At 46.7% G+C, this 21,087-nt stretch overlaps 1 protein-coding gene across 3 annotated transcripts in view; it reads right to left on the minus strand.

Annotated features, from left to right (window-relative positions):
* Positions 1 to 507: 507 nt before the first annotated feature.
* ahdc1 (AT hook, DNA binding motif, containing 1) overlaps positions 508 to 21,087 on the minus strand; it is a 38,080-nt gene continuing 17,500 nt past the window's right edge. Inside the window, exons 2-6 of one of the 3 annotated variants that reach the window (XM_055876511.1) lie at positions 8,187 to 8,345; positions 6,151 to 7,709; positions 4,277 to 6,009; positions 2,093 to 4,022; positions 508 to 1,694 (exon numbers count right to left, since the gene is read on the minus strand). In XM_055876511.1, coding sequence (XP_055732486.1) covers positions 2,099 to 4,022; positions 4,277 to 6,009; positions 6,151 to 7,554 — 5,061 coding nt within the window. In that variant the 5' untranslated portion in view covers positions 7,555 to 7,709; positions 8,187 to 8,345 and the 3' untranslated portion in view covers positions 508 to 1,694; positions 2,093 to 2,098. Of the gene's footprint in view, positions 1,695 to 2,092; positions 4,023 to 4,276; positions 6,010 to 6,150; positions 7,710 to 8,186; positions 8,349 to 21,087 lie in introns of all 3 variants that reach the window. The other 2 variants (XM_055876510.1, XM_055876509.1) reach the window with 2 other exon arrangements.

The following is a 21,087-nucleotide window of genomic DNA, read 5'->3' on the forward strand; positions in this document are numbered from 1 at the left end:
TCAGCCTGTTGACAAACTGTAAACACAGTCAAATATACAAATACAGTAAAGCCTATCACAAACACACACACAAGCACACACAATACACACCACACCATACACACACACATTGGCAGACTAGTGGGTGAGGAAGCGTGACTGCCCCTCAGGGTTTAAAGGCCCTCTCAGGATTCATTTTAGACTGATTATGGACTCATGAACAATGTAGCCAGTCTTTCTCCTCTTTCACCCCAGTCTCAATCCCAACAAGTTTATGTTTTCCTGTCATCTTTCTATTTCCCCTTGTCCCTTCCTCTCTCTGTGTCTCTCTCTTAACTCCCTTTCTTTCACTCCTCCTCGCTCTCCCTCTCTCGCCGCCTACTTCCCTCCCAGCCGTGTCCCTGTCTAAACTCGCTCCCTGCACTGCATGAGCAGCGCTGAATACCAAGGAACACACACACACACACACACACACACACACACACACATCCCTCCCCCCACCCTATAAAGCATTTGGAGTCCAGGCAGTTTACCAATGGCCAGATCAGAGTGTATTTAAATATTGGCACTGTAGATACATCATGACATTAACAGACATATACAACTGTTCATCACAAAAACCACCAAACAACACAAGACCACGGAAAAAAGGAGAGTAAAAGAAGGAAGAGAAGCCCTGTTCATCCATCCACCATTTCAGATGTAGAGCTCTACCCCTTTAGACCCCAAACACACACATACATACATACAGAAGTCCATCCGCGTGGTTACACACACACAAATAAACACACGTCAGTCTCTTTGGGGTCAGAGTGTGTGTCGGGTCTCCTTCCCTCCTAGTAAAAACAGTGAAACACAGGATGTAGAGTCTCCATGCTGGAGTCCTTCCATCAGAGCAGAGACTATGGCAGAGGTTTAGAGAAACGATGATGGAACGTTGTGTAGAGCTGTTTTAGCACAGCTGTGGTCAGGGATGGACTTGGACCAGAAATTGGCCCTGGCATTTGTAACACATAGGCCCATTTCTTTCCTCAAGGCCCACACACTGGCCCCTTTTTTTCCCTTGAGGCACCCATTATTAGCCAAATAGTGATCTTTTTGCGTGAAAAAAGTTAGATAGGCCCACTGGGCTTAAAATGGACCAGCCCATCTGGAATTTGCCCAAAATGTCAGATTGCCAGTCCGCCCCTGGGTGTGGTTGTGGGTATGTGGTCCTGGCTAAAAGCCTGAACGTTAGAAAACACTGATGGAACATTAGTAACGTTGTCTCAACTGTTCCAATGTTGTGGTGAGGTTATGGGTCTGTGGCTGGAGTTGGAGTCTATGTACAGATGCTGGTAATTCAAGAGCTGATGCTGTAGTCCACTTCTCTCATATAGCACACACAGAGCGAAGGGTGTATGGTTTCGGGGATAGGGGATTAATGTGTTTAGCGTTGGGGGTGGAACTTTTCCATTAGGCCCCGCCTCTCTGTTCCTCAGCGTCTGTCACTCCTCCCACAGCTTCTCTAGGCCACTCCCTCTTTCCAGCTGTGTCTGTGTGTCTGTGTGTGCGCCTTTGTGTGTGTGTTGCAGTTGGCTTTTGATTGTCATAGCTGGAGAACTGAAGATCTACTGTCCAGAGTTAGCAGATAAATTCTGATCCATCATCTTGTCTCTGAAAGTCTCTCCTTAAAAAAAGTTTACAAATCTGAAAAAAGTTGAGATTTAATGGACCTGAAAGAGAGAGAGAGAGGGAGAGCGAGAGAGAGAAACCGTAATTATGATGTGATTGTTAGACAGTAAAACCTTTACATAGCTAAATGGATGAAACTGATGTTAATAAATGTCTTTAGTTGTTGTGTCTAACCCTTCAGTAGAGAGAGAGTAGATCATCTTGTGTCTAACACATTAGTAGAGAGAGAGAGTGGGTCCTCTTGTGTCTAACCCTTTAGTAGAGAGAGAGTAGATCATCTTGTGTCTAACCCTTTAGTAGAGAGAGAGAGTGGGTCCTCTTGTGTCTAACCCTTTAGTAGAGAGAGAGTAGATCCTCTTGTGTCTAACCCTTTAGTAGAGAGAGAGTAGATCCTCTTGTGTCTAACCCTTTAGTAGAGAGAGAGTATCTTGTGTATTACCTGCAGCTACAAGCTCGTGACACTGAAGCTGTCATCGCTGGGGGGGTCTAGTAGCTGACAGAGCACCCCTCCTCCTCCTCGAAGCGGGGGCTGTGGGTGGTAGCGGGGGTGCATCCCGGGGTACGGGGGGTAACCCATGTCCTCAGAATGCGGCGAGGATGCCAGGGGAGGCTTGTGGTGGGGGGAGGGGTACGGGGAGAGCTGCAGGGGGGCTGGTCGCAGCCCTGAGTTGAGGTGGGGAGGCAGGTCCCGTTTGTGAGGTTGCGTGGGCATTGCGCTGTGAGGGGGGCGTTCCTCATAAAGCAGGGGGTGAGTGTGGGAGTGGGGGGAGAGGTTAGGGTGGGTGTGAGTGTGTGGGGAGAGGTTAGGGTGGGAGTGTTGTGTGGTGTTGGGATGGGGGTGGGGGTAAGTGTTCGGGTGAGGGTGTGGATGAGGATGTTGGTTCTGGTTCTGGTTCTGGTTTGAATGAAGGTGTGTGTTGATGTGCGGGTGTGTATTGATGTGGGGGTTGGTGTGTGTGTGTGGGTTGGAGTTGGGGTTAGGGTGTGTGTGTGGGCTCAAGCTTGTCTGAGATGTGTGTGGACTCATGTTTGCATGAGGGTTGCTGTTAGGGTGTGTGTGTGTGTTAGTGTGTGCGGTAGTGTGAGTGTTAGGGTGATTGTTAGGGCTAGCGTGAGGGTTAACATTAGCGTGTACATGTGTGTTGCCGTGTGCATTAGCATGTGTGTGTGTAGTGGTGTGTGTGTTAGCGTGGGGGCTGCTGCTGAGCGATGCCCCTCCGTACCAATAGGGGGAGCTACAGTAGCTGGGAGAATCATACTGGGAGGGGAAGTGGTCCTTGGAAACGGTTGCCAGGTTACGATGGGGGGGGCTTAGCGCTGTTCCACAGTGTGGCAGTAACCGTTGCGATGGTGAGCAGGAAGGGGAGAAGGAGGCGGGTGGAGGAGCAGGAGTGAGAGGAGGGTGGTAGGGCTGGGGAGCGGGGGATAGTTTGGGAGGATAGGAGGAGGATGTGGAAGTCATTCCAGGGGAGAGAGAGGAGGATGAGGCCTCACCTGGGAAGAGGGCTGTGTAGTGCTCCTCTGAGGACGGGGTGGAGGGGTGGGCGGAGTAAGGGCACGGGGAGGGGTACTCACAGAGCTCGGTGGGGTAGCCGAGATGTGAGGTGGGGTTAGGGAGGGGGGAGAGGCTGCTGCTGTCTCCACTGTAGTAGTCAAGACCTTCCTGGAACAACCCCCCCTGAGCAGCACTCCCTCCACCTCCAACCCCACCCCCAGCTGCCTTGCCCTTCTTCCCCCCTGGGGGGCGCTCTCCAGGGGATGGGTACAGCCCCCCTCCTCTGCCTCCTCTTACCCCCCTGGCCTGCCGTCCCCCCATTCCACTGCGTTTTCCACCAGAACCCTGGGTTGGGGTGGAGGGCTGGGTCTGGCTTGGGGGGCTGGTGGGAGAGTCTGGGGTGGTCCCTGGTCCTGCTCCTGGTCCTCCACCCCCCTCCTTCTCCGTTTGGGGTTCGGCAGCATTCCGTTTCCTGCGCCCCCGGCTGGGCTTCCCCTGCCCCTGGAAGAGAACGTTCTGGCTCCAGTTGTAGGAGGGGCCTGAGGCGCTCTCATGCCAGTCCATCATCAACTTCTCCAGACTTGATAGGCTGGACTGTCCTTGACCTCCCTCTCCACCAATAGGAAGAGACTCCCTCCCTCCACCCTGCCTGTAAGCCCCACCTCCGGAGCCTGACCCCGAGCCTCCGCCACTGACCCCACCTCCTGACCCGGTGACCCCTAGGTGGGAGGAGTCAGAGGAGGACTCTGATAGACTCTCGAGGAAGGGTTGTCGCTTGGCCTTCTGGGGGGTGTAGTTGGAGATGTCCAGGATGTCTTTGGGCTCGCTGGGGCCTGGGTCACTGTAGCCTCCTGGGTAGCCACCATAGCCCGGCCTGCAACACACACACAGCAGAGGATCAGTTTCAGCAAGGCAAACCACAGAAACTCAAACCTTGATAACATAAGTACTTATTTGGGACCCAAGGTGATTTTGTAGATCAGGGTTCTGAGCAGTCCAACTGCAATGTAGCGTAATGTATCTCAAACACAATACACACTTATAAGAGGTTAGGGTAGGATTGTAGTACAGTTCTCTAATCCAAATTTTGTGGTTCCAGGTAATTTAGACCTACCTGAAGCTACTTACCTGTAGTTACTCTGGTTGGAGGGGTAGTGTCTGTATCCCTCTGGGGAAGATGAGGAGGGGAAGGGGCTGTTTTTGGCCATGGCCATATACCCCCCTCTTCCTGGAGAAGATGGTCCAACCTGCCCAAGGTAGCCCCCATAGCCCCGCTTGGAAAAACTGGAATATCCCATCTGACCCTGGCCCACGGGGGTGGCCGTGGAGGCCTTACTCAGCCCGGCTGCCCCATAGGCTGCGAAGCTGCAGTCTGCGGGTCTTTGTGGCGCTGCGCTGCCCCCTGCAGGAGAGGAGGAGGAATAGCCAGGTGTGTAGTGACCATAGGAGGAGGAGGAGGGATGGGGGGAGCTGGGGGAGCAGGACGGAGGGAGGGAGGGAGGGGTGGACTTGGGGAACGAGGAGGAGGTGGGGGAGTTCTGGGATAGGTTATAACTGTAAGGAGGTCTGGAAGAGGAGGAGGAAGAGGGATGATGTAGTGTTGGGTTCTCCCTTGGCTCTCCTTTGGGGCTGCGTTTGGGGAAAGCTGGGGACCAGCGAGGGCCTGGGCCGCGGGCAGGGCTGGAAGAGTCGTAGCCCAGGGTGGGAGGAGGTTTCCTGGGGTCGGGGCGAGGGGAGGAGATGTCCAGGAGGTCTGAGGAGTTGTCAGAGTCCAGCAGGGAGCGGAAATATCCGGCGAACAAACCCTGCGCCTCCTCTCCACCTCTGCTGCCGCCAGGGCTGCCGTACGCACTCCCTCTCCCCCCCTCACAGGACAGAAAGCCCCCCCTCAGGGAGCCACAGACCTGGTACCCTCCTGGCCCTCTCTCCCTCATGCCTCCCCCTTCCTCCCCCCAGACACCTCCCCCATTAAACCAGTCTTGTTGCAGCTGCCCCCCTGCCTCCCCCTTTAGAACCCCGTTCTTGCGTGAGCGTCGTTTCTTAACCGGCTTCCCCCCCTCACCCCCAACCACCATCTCCCCCCCTGCAGCCCCTCCTCCCCTGCCTCCCCCACCCTTCCCTCGTTTCTTGAGTAACCCTGGTTCTGCGAGAGCGGGGGTCACTTTCCTTTTCTTCCCGATCGTCTCAAAAAAGTCACTGAAGGAGCTCTTGAAGCCCTCTCCGCCGGCTCCTCCTGCTCCTCCCCCTGCTCCTCCTCCCCTGCCTCCAACACCTCCCCCCCTGCCTCCCCTGCGTCTGAACCCTGTGAGTCGGTGTAGCAGGGCGGAGATCCCAGGGTTGTCGGACGGCGTGTGAAAGCTGTCCGGTTCGCTGGGTGTCCAGCAGCGTGGTGGGGAGCAGCGGCCGGTGGCCGGCGGTTGGCGGTTGAGGAATGCCAGTTTGGACAGAACGTCTCCGTACTCCGTCTTCACGTCGTTGGTGTCGTTCACGTACGACGGTTGCGGAGACGGGAGCTTGGCCCGCCGGCGCCGACGAGGTTTCTTGGGCTCGCCATTCCCACCGGTGGTTTTATCCGGCGTTCCAGGTACAACCTGTTTGGGAGGTCGGCCACGTCGACGTTTCAGGATCACCGGAAGTTCTCCAGGCGGGAACATGACCATCACGCTCTTCCCGTTGTTCTTCATACGGAGGAGTGCAGTCGGCTCTCGGACTACCGCTGTCCCCCCCTCGGCTCCCTCCAACCCGCCATCGCCACCTGCCCCGCCCTTCTCAACTGTCTCCATGGAGGAAATCTTGTAGCTCTTCTGGCGTCGGCTGAGGTTAACTGGGATACGAGCTACCTTCACCACGATACGCCTCACCTTGGGAACAAACACAAACAAACAAATATTATTTCCCGGGTGAAATCTAGTTGTCAAGTGATGTCAAATCAACATGACAAGATGGATTTTGGTTTCTTTTGACTGCTATGTGATTAATAATATCATAGAACTTGAACTTACACCAACAAACCGGCGTTTCCGTTTGGTGGGGGGATCTAGTTCACCAGGCTCCTCCTTCTTCACTGCCGGCCGGGGCACTGTATTGGTCAATGGACGAGGCGAGGGATTGGTTGCTGGTCTGGGATTGGTTGCTGATCTGGGCAAAGGTTTGGGCGAGGCTTTCATCGATGGTCTAGGTTGGGATTTTGGTTTGGCATTGGTTGAAGATTTGGGTTGGGGTTTGGTTGAAGTTCTATGTTGGGGTTTGGGCGATGGCCGGGGGGCGGAGTGAGAGGAGGGGCGTGATGAGGGGTGTGTTGAGGGGAGTGGTGCTACAGGTACTGGTACGGGTGAGGCTGCAGGCTTGGAGGCTGCAGGCTTGGAGGCTGCAGGCTTGGAGGCTGCAGGCTTGGAGGCTGCAGGCTTGGAGGCTGCATACTCCTCCACTGTGGGGCGCTCTACCTTCACATGTACACTCACCCTCTCTTTCTCCTCTTCCTCCTCCCTCTCCTCCTCCTCCCTCTCGCTCTCCCTCCCTCCCCTCCTTTCTCCATCCTCAGTGCATCGGCGGATGCGGGAAGACTTGCGTAGCTGGCATGGGAAGCGAGGTCGACCGGAGCTACGAAGCGCATACTTTCTCTCACCTTCGACAGGTACAGGGGAGGGGTCTACAGGGCCTGGACCAATAGTAGAAAGGTCTGGACAAGCTGGACGGATAGGAGAAAGGCCTGGAGGATTTGGACCAATAGCTCTTGAGGGTTTAGAGAGATCTAGAGGTGTTGAACTAATATTAGGGGCAGGGCTAATGGCTGGGGCCATGTTCCTGTTTGCAGAGTGTGGAGGAGCGGGGCTGCAGGGAGAGAAAGCAGCTTGCTGATTGGTGCAGGCTGAATGATTGAGAGGCAGGATGACCTGTCGCTGAGGTGATCTGGTGTGTGTCTCTGGTGATGAATCAGTTCTGGGCTGCTCTGGACCGGCAGAGTCCAAGTGTGTGTGAGCATCCATTTGTCTGTGAGCACTTGTGTGTGTGTGAGCGTCCATGCACGTCTCTGCGGGTGTCTGCATTTGGATGTCCTTGTGTGTCTGCATGCCTATGACGGTCTGTCCAGGTGTGTGTGTTGGAGCGTCGTTGCGTGTGTGTGTCTCTATCTGCCTCCGTCTGCGTGTTCCAAGGACAGGCCTCCTGTGCAGGTGAAGACCGTTAGACAGGGAGGGGGGCGAGGGGGAGGGTAAAAGTTCAATGGTCTCCTGAGCTCCAGCCTCAGCGCTGGGTTCCACTGTGACCTCCTCCTGTACACCTACAGCCCTTTCCCCCTCAAACGCCACCCGCGCCCCCTCACACCCCTGCTCCTCCACTACGGCCTTGCCGTCGCACCCCACCCTCCCCCCTCCCCCCGACCGCAGGCGTCCAGACAGGCGGCTCATCCACCCAGGGCGACAGCGATGATGATGTCAAAGTAAGAGTGTCAGTGTTGGGCCCCAGTGATCCTCTTCGGAGAGGTTAGGGAGCTCTCTCTGTTTGTCTGTGTTTATGTGTGTTCCTCTGAAGTCACAGGCCTATATCCTGAAGGGTTGGGGACCTGAGAAGAGAGAGATACATAAGATCAACACACTCCGAACAGTAGATTCTAACAGAGAATTAACATAATGTTAAAGGGAGATTAGGTGTCAATCATTCTTATTCATATAGGATTGGGATCGTTTTGTAAACAGATTTAGGGCTCCAATCTATCCGTATCTCAGAAGTTTAGCTTTACAGCGAGACTGAAATTTAGAGGCAATGTTCCCACGTTAGCGGAGACTGCATTCACACTACAGGTGGCATATGTCTGCTCAATCGAAAATTACCTTTTACATTTTTATCGAGCAATCTGTAGCACTTCAGCGATCCACATTGAATAGAGCCTATAGTTTGGACCAGAAATACTTTCATGTAACAGATCAGTAACTTTGATGTATGATAGTTTCATTTTTGGGTGAAGTGTTCCTCTACTGTTACCAAGAAGTAACTTTGATAGAACATTGACACAGCATAACATCCCAGTGCTGTCATTTACCATTCTGGTAGAGTCTATCCAGGCCGGCTGTCTGTCTGCTGCAGTTCTTTGGGTCGTCAGTATGTCAGTACAGTTAATGCACACATACTACACACTCATCTCTAACACACACTATAAACTCTACTCTCCTTCTCAGCTGCTGCTCTTGACTGCCCATCACTTCTAACGAGAGAGAAAGAGAAAGCACAAAGGGGGGGGGGGGGGGCGAGAGAGCCAGAGAGTGAGAGAAAAGGAGGAAGAGGGAGATGGACAGCCATTAACAGGACAGCCGTGATGTTTGACTAGAAGGTTACACACATATACACACACACACATTGTGACTTTACAATACCAAACAGGGAAAGAGAAGTGTGTGAATAACCAGCAGAGGGAGGCAGAGAAAGGATGAATAGAGTCCGATTCTGTTTGGTGGAGAGGGAGAGATGGAGGGATAGAGAGATGGAGGGATGGAGGGATGGAGAGATGGAGGGATGGAGAGATAGAGAGATGGAGGGATAGAGAGATTGAGGGATAGAGAGATGGAGGGATAGAGAGATGGAGAGATAGAGAGATGGAGGGATAGAGAGATGGAGGGATAGAGAGATGGAGGGATAGAGAGAGGAGAGATGGAGGGATAGAGAGATGGAGGGATGGAGGGATGGAGAGATGGAGGGATGGAGAGATAGAGAGATGGAGGGATAGAGAGATTGAGGGATAGAGAGATGGAGGGATAGAGAGATGGAGAGATAGAGAGATGGAGGGATAGAGAGATGGAGGGATAGAGAGATGGAGGGATAGAGAGAGGAGAGATGGAGGGATAGAGAGATGGAGGGATAGAGAGATGGAGGGATAGAGAGATTGAGGGATAGAGAGATGGAGAGATAGAGAGATGGAGGGATGGAGAGATTGAGGGATAGAGAGATTGAGGGATAGAGAGATGGAGGGATGGAGGGATAGAGAGATGGAGGGATAGAGAGAGGAGAGATGGAGGGATAGAGAGATGGAGGGATAGAGAGATAGAGGGATAGAGAGATGGAGGGATGTATACAAAAGAAACACAGTAAGACCTTGTGAAAAAAATGAAAAGCCAAATGAGAATGGAATGGTATCTTAAAAACCACAAACACACACAATCATTTCCATTGTCAGCAGTGTTGGGGAGTAGTGAAATACATGTAGTTCAACTAGTAATTCAAATTAAAACAATTCGTAGCTTGGTGGTGGTTGAACTAAATAAAAATCTTAGTAGTGTTTTCAAAAGTACTTTTTGCCATGTAGTGGTGCAGCTAACAGCTGGAACTACTGTACACACTACTTGTTTTGCAAAAAGATAAGAAAATATGAGTGAAAAAGGCAATTTATTTTATATTTCAAACCTCCTAGCTAGAACACAGTCTGTTTTTGGTTTCTCATTGGTTCTGGGAACGAAGCCATAAGTTACCTGACCGGTAAAACGGAACGTTTAAAAAACATGTTTCAATAAGACTTTTAATAACACTGCTAGCTTAGGTTAACTGTTTTGACCTCGAAGCATAGATAGGACGGCTGGGTCCAGAGAGGACATATGAATGAAACAATTAGTCCCACGTTATGTTGAGATCACAACTTATTTATCTCATTATCACGACATAACAAAAGTTGTTTTGTCCAGATCACAAGATAAACTATAAATAGGAGTGGACATATTGATGAAAGATTGACAGTATGGCTAAGACGGCAGCGCATAAGTTTTTATTGATTGCTACACTAAGAGATAGTACATTTCATACTTTCATTTGTGTTTGGAGCTCATTATCAGTTTATAAGTTAGAATGTTAGCAAGCTAAATGTCCCTCACCTTTAGCTAAGAGCTCTTGGGGCATCTAAACCCTTGTGGGGCATTTAAGCCATGAACGATGGCTGACAGGCAGCCCTGTCGAGGCTGTGTGCCACCACCAAGACCACAGCCAATCGCATTCAAACAACAACACAACTAACTTGACTAGTCTTGTGGTTGGGTAAGCTAGCTAGATAGGTTTGTTAGCTAGCGAGCTTGTAATTTATCTTGTTATCTAGCTTGCTTAACTGATACAGTATGTGTATAATTGTAAGGGACACTTCATATTTTATGGATAATATTTAAAAGTACTATGTGGGTGAGCTCCATTCCTGACAGGCTGATCAGATTCAATTTCAGCCTCAGAGGCTGATAAATCAGGATTCTGCCCTTTTGGCTGTTTCATGGGTGAAGCTCCTTGTAGGCAGATTAGCAGTCAGGGCATTATGTATATGTGACCGACCGCCTTGATTCGGTCTTATGTAGCAAAATTTGAAATTGTGTTTTTTACATTGGATAAAAGCAGAGACACAGAGCTACAAAATGGTATATCATACACTGCATTTGAGGAACAATGGGGAAGTAATTCTCCTTTGAAAATTGATAAACTCGTCAAATCAAATCAAACTTTATTTGTCACATGCTCCGAAAACAACAAGTGTAGACTTTACTGTGAAATTCTTACTTACAAGCCCTTAACCAACAGTGCAGTTCAAGAAGAGTTAAGAAAATATTGACCAAGTAGACTGAAATAAAAAGTAATAATAAAAAGTATCACAATAAGAATAACAATAACGAGGCTATATACAGAGGGCCCTGGTACCGAGTCAGTGTGCAGGGGTACAGGTTAGTTTGTACATGTAGGTGGGAGTGAAGTGACTATGCATAGATAATAAACAGAGAGTAGCAGCAGTGTAGAAAAATTTAGGGGGGGGTCAATGTAAATTGTCCGGTGGCCTTTTTATTAATTGTTCAGTAGTCTTATGGCTTGGGGGAAGAAGCTGTTGAGGAGTCTCTGAATTTTTAGGGCCTTCCTCTGACACTGCCTGGTGTAGAGGTCCTGGATGGCAGTAAGCTTGGCCCCAGTGATGTACTGGGCCGGTCGCCTTACGGTCAGATGCCGAGCAGTTGCCGTACCAGGCGGTGATGCAATCGGTCAGGATGCTCTCGATGGTGCAGCTGTAGAACCCTTTGAGGATCTGGGGACCCATGCCAAATATTTTCAGTCTCCTGGGGATTTTTTTTTGTCATGCCCTCTTCACGACTGTCTTGGCATGTTTGGACCATGATAGTTCGTTGGTGATGTGGACACCAAGGAACTTGAAACTCTCGACCCACTCCACTACAGCCCCGTCGATGTTAATGGGGGCCTGTTTGGCCCGCCTTTTCCTGTAGTCCACGATCAGCTCCTTGTCTTGCTCACATTGAGGGAGAGGTTGTTGTCCTGGCACCACACTGCCAGTTCTCTGAGCTCCTCCCTATAGGCCATCTCATCGTTGTCGGAGATCAGGCCTACCACTGTTGTGTCGTCAGCAAACTTAATGATGGTGTTGGAGTCGTGTTTGGCCACGCAGTCGTGGGTGAACAGGGAATACAGGAGGGGACTAAGTACACACCCCTGAGGGGCCCCAGTGTTAAGGATCAGCGTGGCAGACGCTATTGTTCCTACTCTTACCACCTGGGGGCGGCCCGTCAGGATCAAGTTGCAGAGGGAGGTGTTTAGTTCCAGAGTCCTTAGCTTAGTGATGAGCTTTGAGGGCACTATGGTGTTGAACGCTGAGCTGTAGTCAATGAACAGCATTCTCACATAGGTGTTTCTTTTGTCCAGGTGAGAAAGGGCAGTGTGGAGTGCGATTGAGATTGTATCATCTGTGGATCTGTTGGGGCGGTATGCAAATTGGAGTTGGTCTACGATGTCTGGGAGGATGCTGTTGATATGAGCCATGACCAGCCTTTCAAAGCACTTCATGCGTGAGTGCCACGGGGCGGTAATCATTTAGGCAGGTTACCTTCACTTCTTTGGGGACAGGGACTATGGTGGTCTGCTTGAAACATGTAGGTATTACAGACTCGGTCAGGGAGAGGTTGAAAATTTCAGTGAAGTCACTTGACAGTTGGTCCGCGGATGCTTTGAGTTCACGTCCTGGTAATTCGTCTGGCCCAGCAGCTTTGTGAATGTTGACCTGTTTAAAGGTTTTGTTCACATCGGCTACCGAGAGCGTTATCACACAGTCATCCAGAACAGCTGGTGCTCTCGTGCATGCTTCAGTGTTGCCTGCCTTGAAGCGAGCATAAAAGGCAATTAGCTCATCTGGTAGGCTTGCGTCACTGGGCAGCTCGTGTCTGGGTTTCCCTTTGTAATCCGTAATAGTTTTCAAGCCCTGAATTCGGAGTAGATAGCCAGAGCGAATTTACCAGCAACGTCTATTAACAGTTTTTGCAGTGACATTCTATTGAAATGGTTACTTGCATGTAGCTAACTAGCTAAACAATGAACCATAATCCCAACTCATGATGTTATAACCCTGCATGAATCTGCAGGTAGCTAACCAACCAGGTTCAATGTTAGCTAGCTAACATTAAGCTATAACTAGCAAAGCAATTGGCTCTGAGATACAAATAATAAGATCATACACTTAACGTTAGCTAGCGAGCCAGCCAGCTAACGTTAGCTGGCTAGCTAACAGTACACTTTAACTTGAAATGAAAACGACTTTCTGTCAAAATTAGAAACGTTTAATATCTGAAAATGTAGCTAGCTAGACTATCTTACCTGTATACATCATTGGTGGATGCTTCTCCCTGTCATGGATGCCATGGTTGCCCTTAGTTTGAAGATGTAATCCAGAGACAGCTGTTTTCTCCATCTCCTTACCTATCATACTCTAATTCCACTGATTTCAAAACTAGGTCCTTCAGAAAGTGGAGGGCAACACTTATTCAGTTCTACTACGCAATACATTAAAAAAAGCAGCGTTAGACAGGATTACCTACACATACTGACCAAATAGATAGAAACGTGCTATATGGCAGACCAATCTGAACTCATCTCTCGACATGTCCAGCCCAATCTTTATCTCAGCCAATCAGGTTTAGTGGGAAGGTTGCTTGCTTTTTCTGTGGCTTAACCAACTAGGCTCATAATTTAACAATTGTATTCATATTTACAGATGGCATACAAGTATTAAGGCACATGGAAGTTTGCATGTTCTTGAAGGAATTGTACAACTTTCGATTTAAAAAAATAAAAGTTCATGTTCAAATGGCCCTCTTGTGAAATAGTGACCTGCGACATACGCCTAGTTTCCTGAAACGAGTCACATATGATCAAGACTGGGTGCACTCTATTCCTGGCAGGCTGATCAGATTCAATAGCAGCCGCAAAGGCTGATAAGTCAGGAGCTCACCCACTGAAGACTGGGTTAGGCAAGGAACCGAAAGGTTGCAAGATCAAATCCCTGAGCTGACAAGGTAAAAATCTGTCGTTCTGCCCCTCAACAAGGCAGTTAACCCACTGTTCCTAGGCCGTCGTTGAAATAAGAATTGGTTCTTAACTGACTTGCATAGTTAAATAAAGGTAAAAAATGAAAGGGGAACATTATTTTATCCATTTTAGAATAAGGCAGTAATGTAACAAAATGTAAAAAAGTCAAGGGGTCTGAAGATTTTCTGAATGCACTGTATATTTCCAGGCTTGAGGTCGATGAGGAGAGTTACCCCACAGAAAACGAAGAAGAGCATAAGAAGAGTGAAGAAAGCAGATGATAAGTTTGAATCCGATGAAGCTAGCAACGAGGGAGACAGTGTGTTGAGGAAGATTGGTGTCAAGTACAACCAGAATGAGCTATACTCCAGACCGAGCTGATTCAGAGGGGTTGGGTTAAATGCGGAAGACATATTTCGGTTGAATGCAATCAGTTGTGCAACTGACTAGGTATCCCCTTTCTCTGTAATGGAAGAGAATGAGGATGAATTATCTGAAGTGGCAAGTGTGGTGAAGATCTCGATGGTCATGATAAAGATAAATCTGGTCCAGTAGGAATGAAATCTTTGGAGAAAGTGGACCCCTGCCTTTTTGCTAATCCATAAGTAGTGTCAGGTTTGGTGGAAAAAGGAGTTGGGTACTATTGAATCGGTGAAGATAACCCGAAGTGGATTTGTGGTGTTTTTTTTTGTTGGTGTTTCTTCCGCAAAGGGGGAGCAGGAGCTCCGCATCACGTGGAACAGGACAAGACCTGTTACTTGGGGTGATTACTGGGGTAGTGGTAATGGTGCAGGTGGATCAACTGAAGTTGAAGATTCCAGGTGTCTGTGACGCCCGCCATTTGGTGCGACACAAACCCGGTCGCGAGCGTTGTGAAACAGTAGAATCACTCTCTGTCCTTTTGAGTTTTGATGTTGAGTCGTTACCCGACAAAGTAATGTTACGAAATATCAGTTATCCTGTACGAGCTTTTGTGCCAAAACCATTATGTGTTTTCAGGTACCAAGCTCACGGTCATGCCGCAGCAGTGTGTAGGAGGGAAATTCCTAGATTTGAGAAGTGTGCAGGAGGGAATGGGACAAAGGAATGTGTAGTATCGGTGAAAGAAGCGGTATGTGTTAATTGTAGGTATGCCCATGTTACTGGGGATCAGAAGTCTCCGGTGCGAGAGGCAGGTTGAGGTTGCCAGGGTCAGAGTTGTACAGGTGTCGTATGCTGAGGCAGTGAAGAAAGTAGAAGAAGATGGGTCAAGTGTGAGGGATCCTAAGAGGCTCCTGGTGAGTAGGAGACTTTTGTCAGTGCAGAGTGATAGGTCTACAAATTAAATGTGCTTCAGTAATGTTGGCTTTGTAGCATTCATTGTCATGGTTATCAACTGTACTGCAGGAATCGAAGTCACCGAATATAGTGTTGTGGTGGCAGGTGCAGAGAAGTACTTGGGATTACGAGATTTTATTGCAGAAGAGTTACGGGGTGGTGGTAGTGTACCGTCCTCCCAGGCAGTCGGCCTGGTGTAGGATTAGATGGGGTCAAAATTGTGGAATGGGATGGTGGGTTTTAATGAGTGTAAGGTTAAGTTGGCAGGATAATTCTTTCCCTTTTCCCCTTTTTGTATTCAAAGAATATCCTAAGAATGTTATTTAAAAACACATACATTCTGTTCTCAGCACAAGTACTGAAATTCCCACAGAATGTTGTTTCTGAAAGTTTGACATTCCCACAGAAGAACGTAGTTTCTTAACGTTCTCTGAACAATTTGAGAACATGACTTTATATAGAACCATAAGGAAACATTATGCTGTAGTACTGACATTCCCACTAAGAAACATATGGTTCTCAGAACGTTATGTGCTAGCTGGGCTGCTAAGATAAATTGCACATTATGTTAACACCTGACCCCAGAGTGATCTGTTCTTGGAATGTGTAGTCTATGACATTTCAGATTTAGATATATTTTTTCCCAACTAGCTTGGATGTAGTGAACTACTTAAACAAATTACAATTCTTAAGGGTTGCTTTAGTGTAGTTTAACTTCTTCTAGTGTGAAGTAATTGGTAGTTTGGTAAACTATGATTTTAGAGTAGCTTCCCTAACATTGATCGTCAGCCAGCCTTCCTTTCCAACATATGGCTCTGATTATAGTACAGAGGGAGAGAGAGCAACTTGACAGAGGGGGTGGGGGTAGAGGGAGTAGAGAGAGAGAAAGAGAGAGCAACACAGAGGTTATGAAGGGGAGAAGAGAGAGAGAGAGAAAGAGAGAAAGGGAAAGAGAAGTTTGGGGTTGCATACAAGGAACAACATCTACATTCCTGGCAAAACTGGGACGCACACACACACACACACACTATCACAAAGACACAATAACACCCATAGATCTTTTACAACTTTCAATGCCCTATGTGCACCCACTGGGGAGCCAGGCCCACCCAATCAGATTGTTTTTTTCATACTCTTTATTTGTCAGTGCTCCAAACAGGACATGATTTGTCTTTTTACCTAAACATGCAAATACTATCAGATATAATTCATAGCAAGCATTGCACTGGAATGACAGTCACTCTCATGGGATGGGTGGCAAAAAATAACTAACTGAAAGCCACACCCCCAATAATCCATTAATATCTCTGCATATGTCACTGTGCTTCTAGGGCTATATGCACCATGACACTGCCTACTTCATTTGTTCATTTAGCTAACAAGACAACTCATAATCCAGTGCCTTTATCACAATAAACACACATATATTTCAGTTTTAATGAGCTTTATGGTAAAATGTGTAGAATTGTAGGAAATTAGCTGTTTCACCCCAAAAAATGAATTTTTTGCATACATTTTTTGGCCCACACAAATTTCTGCGTGCCCACCAACACATTTCTGGCTATGGTACTACTTCTGTGTCATCTTGACCCGTCTCCCTGTCTTTTAACACTGTCTCTCCCTCCTTTCCTTCCTTCCTTCCTCTCTCTCACTGGCCCTCCCTTCATCTCTCTCGGTCTCCCTTCCCCTCTCTATCACTCTCTAATTAACAGTATTCATTAATGAAGGTTCTATCCGGCCAGAGACAGGAAGGAGTCTAACCTCGGGACACAAGTTTTAATTACACACACACACACACACACACACACACACACACACACACACACACACACACACACACACACACACACACACACACACACACACACACACACACACACACACACACACACACACACACACACACACACAGTAATCTACACACAGCCTCTGTGCTCCATGGGGTTTATCGAAACACCCAGACTTGGCCGGCCAATCAAAAACTCCTTCCTATACTTGTTGTCCTATCAAACTCCCCCACATGTCATTCACTACCAATCAGCTGAAGCCGCTCGCCATGGCATCTAAACATCAGCTCAGATGAGTTCAGGTAGTGTGAATGTTGATTGAACGTTGTTTGAAGCCCTTGATCCAATGAGTCAGGTGTGCTAGTTCTGGAATCGAACAAATATGTGCCACATCTGGGGGTCCCATGACAGGGTTTGGAAACACCTTGTTGATGAGTGTCAGTCTGACAGAGGCAGAGCATCACATCTCTAACCCATCTATCATTTCAGACACATCCGTTCTACACATCGAAGGGGGTTGGAGGCAAAGGAAAAACAAATAAGTGCTACCAAATATAACAATATGCATTTCATAAATATTACAAAAGTGTATAAATAAGGCGTATTGAACACGTCTGTAAAACCTCAATGAGGACAGCAAGTTTTCATTAGTCATTGGGTACATCGTACGAACAACGTCAGAGTAATCTACAATAGGCACATATTTCATGTTCAAATTCAGGTTTGTAGGCCTCCTTGCTCGCACAAGCTTTTTCAGTTCTGCCCACAAATTGTCTATAGGATTGAGGTCAGGGCTTTGTGATGGCCACTCCAATACCTTGACTTTGTTGTCCTTAAGCCATTTTTCCACAACTTTGGAAGTATGCTTGGGGTCATTGTCCATTTGGAAGACCCATTTGCGACCAAACTTTAACTTCCTGACTGATGTCTTGAGATGTTGCTTCAATATATCCACATCATTTTCCTCCCTCATGATGCCATCTATTTTGTGAAGTGCACCAGTCCCTCCTGCAGCAAAGCACCCCCACAACATGATGCTGCCACCCCCGTGCTTCACGGTTGGGATGGTGTTCTTCGGCTTGCAAGTCATCCCCTTTTTCCTCCAAACATAACAATGGTCATTATGGCCAAACAGTTCTATTTTTGTTACATCAGACCAGAGGACATTTCTCAAAAAAGTACAATCTTTGTCCCCATGTGCAGTTGCAAACCGTAGTCTGGCTTTTTTATGGCGGTTTTGGATCAGTGGCTTCTTCCGTGCTGAGAGGCCTTTCAGGTTATGTCGATATAGGACTCGTTTTACTGTGGATATAGATACTTTTGTACCTGTTTCCTCCAGCATTTTCACAAGGTCCTTTGCTGTTGTTCTGGGATTGATTTGCACTTTTCGCACCAAAGTACGTTAATCTCTAGGAGACAGAATGTGTCTTTTTCCTGAGCGGTATGACGACTGCATGGTCCCATGGTGTTTATACTTGCGTACTATTGTTGGTGCAGATGAACGTGGTACCTTCAGGCATTTGGAAATTGCTCCCAAGGATGAACCAGACTTGTGGAGGTCTACAAATTTATTTCTGAGGTCTTGGCTGATTTCTTTTGATTTTCCCATGATGTCAAGCAAAGAGGCACTGAGTTTGAAGGTAGGCCTTGAAATACATCCACAAGTACACCTCCTATTTACTTTCAAACCATTTGAAAGGAAACACTTTGAAGTTTGTGGAAATGTGAAAGGAATGTAGGAGAATATAACACATTAGATCTGATAAAAGATAATACAAAGAAAAACCATTTTTTTTGTACCATCATCTTTGAAATACAAGACAAAGGCCATAATGTATTATTCCAGCCCAGGTGCAATTTTGATTTTGGCCATTATATGGCAGCAGTGTGTGTGCAAAGTTTTAGACTGATCCAATGAACCATTGCATTTCTGTAAAATAAAATAAAAAACAGGATTGTATCAAATGTGCCTAATTTGTTTGTTAATAACTTTTCATGTTCAAAACTGTGCACTCTCCTCAAACAATAGCATGGTATTATTTCACTGTAATAGCTACTGTAAATTGAACAGTGCAGTTAGATTAACAAGAATTTAACCTTTCTGCCAATAACAGATATGTCTATGTCCTGGGAAATGTTCTTGTTACTTACAACCTCATGCTAATTGCATTTGCCTACGTTAGCTCAACTGTCCCGCAGGGGACCCACTGATCCTGAAGAAGATTTAGACTTAGCTACTCTTGTATCAATATGTTTTGACCACGACCGTTTACAATCCAGGGTTACTCCAAGCAGTTTAGTCACCTCAACATGCTCAATTTCCACATTATTTATTACAAGATTTAGTTGAGGTTTAGGGTTTATTGAATGAGGACTAACTTATTCCTTGCCACCCATTCTGAAACTAACTGCTGCTCTTTGTTAAGTGTTGCAGTCATTTCCGTTGCTGTGGTAGCTGACGAGTATAGGATTGAGTCATCTGCATACATAGAAATTCTGGCTTTACTCAAAGCCAGTGGCATGTCATTTGTAAAGATTGAAAAAAGTAAGGGGCCTGGACAGCTGCCCTGGGGAATTCCTGATTCTACCTGGATTTATGTTGGAGGCTTCCATTAAAACACTGTGTTCTGTTAGACAGTTAATTCTTTATCCATAATATAGCAGGTGGTGTAAAGCCTTAACACATGCGTTTTTCCAGCAGCAGAATATGATCGATAATGTCAAAAGCCGCAATGAAGTCTAACAAAACAGCCCCATCAATTTCTCTCAGCCAAACATCAGTAATTTGTGTAAGTGCTGTGCTTGTTGAATGTCCTTCCCTATAAGCGTGCTGAATGTCTGTTGTCAATTTGTTTACTGTAAAATAGCATTGTATCTGGTCAAACACCATTTTTTCAAAAACTTTACTAAGGGTTGGTAACAGGCTGATTGGTCTGTTATTTGAGCCAGTAAAGGGGGCTTTACTATTCATAGGTAGCAGAATGACTTTTTCTTCCCTCCAGGCCTGAGGGCAAAAGTAATTCTGCTACCTAAGACGATATGGCAAATAGGAGTGGCAATATCATCACCTATTATCCTCAGTAATTTTCCATCCAAATTGTCAGACCCCGGTGGCTTGTCATTGTTGTAGACAACAATCTTTTTTTTTACCCCTTCCACATTAATTTTACGGAATTCAAAATTTCCATTCTTGTCTTTCATAATTTGGTCACATATACTTGGATGTATTGTTGCTGGCATGTCATGCCTAAATTTGCTAATCTTGCCAATGAAAAAATCATTAAAGTAGTTGGCAATATCAGTCGGTTTTGTAATGAATGAGCAATCTGATTCAATGAATGATGGAGCTGAGTTTGCCTTTTTGCCCAACATTTCATTTAAGGTGGTCCAAAGCTTTTTACTATCATTCTTTATGTCATTTATCTTTGTTTAATAGTATAGTTTCTTCTTCTTTTTATTCAGCTAAGTCACATGATTTCTCAATTTGCAGTACGTTTGCCAATCGGTTGTGCAGCCAGACTTATTTTCCATTCCTTTTACCTCATCCCTCTCAACCATACACATGTTCAATTCCTCATCAATCCACAGGGATTTAACAGTTTTTACAGTCATTTTCTTAATGGGTGCATGCTTATTACTAACTGGGATAAGCAATTTCATAAATGTGTCAAGTGCAATGTCTGTTTGCTCCTCATTACACACCACAGACCAACAAATATTCTTTACATCAACAACATAGGAATCACTACAAAACATATTGTATGACCTCTTATACACTATATTAGGCCCAGCCTTTGGAACATTGGTTTTCCTAGATATGGCTACTATATTGTGATCACTACATCTGCAGAATTAGTAAAGATGTGATCAATACATGTTGATGATTTCATTCCTGTGCTGTTTGTAACTACCGTGGTAGGTTGACTTATAACCTGAACCAGGTTGCAGGCACTGGTTACAGTTTGAAGCTTTTTCTTGAGTGGGCAGCTTGATGAAAGCCAGTCAATATTTAAATCACCCAGAAAATATACCTCTCTGTTGATATCACATACGTTATTAAGCATTTCACACATGTTATCCAGATACTGACTGTTAGCACTTGGCGGTCTATAGCAACTTCCACTGGGCTGTAGGTGAGGCAGATGAACCTGTAGCCATTTTACTTCAACAGTATTTAACATGAGATCCTTTCTAATCTTTATAGGAATGTGGTTCTGAATATAAACAGCAACACCTCCACCACTGGCATTTCTGTATTTTCTGTAAATGTTAAAACCTTGTATTGCTTCCACTGTATCATCAAAGGAATTGTCTAACTGAGTTTTAGAGATAGAATATGAATGTCATCTGTTCTTTACAAGTTATTAATTGCATGAACCTTGTTTCTTAAGCTACATAAACTCAGCAAAAAAAGAAACGTCCCTTTTTCAGGACCCTGTCATTCAAAGATAATTTGTGAAAATCCAAATAACTTCACAGATCTTCATTGTAAAGGGTTTAAACACTGTTTCCCATGCT

Source organism: Salvelinus fontinalis, chromosome 22 (assembly GCF_029448725.1).
Source record: "Salvelinus fontinalis isolate EN_2023a chromosome 22, ASM2944872v1, whole genome shotgun sequence".
NCBI lineage: Eukaryota > Metazoa > Chordata > Actinopteri > Salmoniformes > Salmonidae > Salvelinus > Salvelinus fontinalis.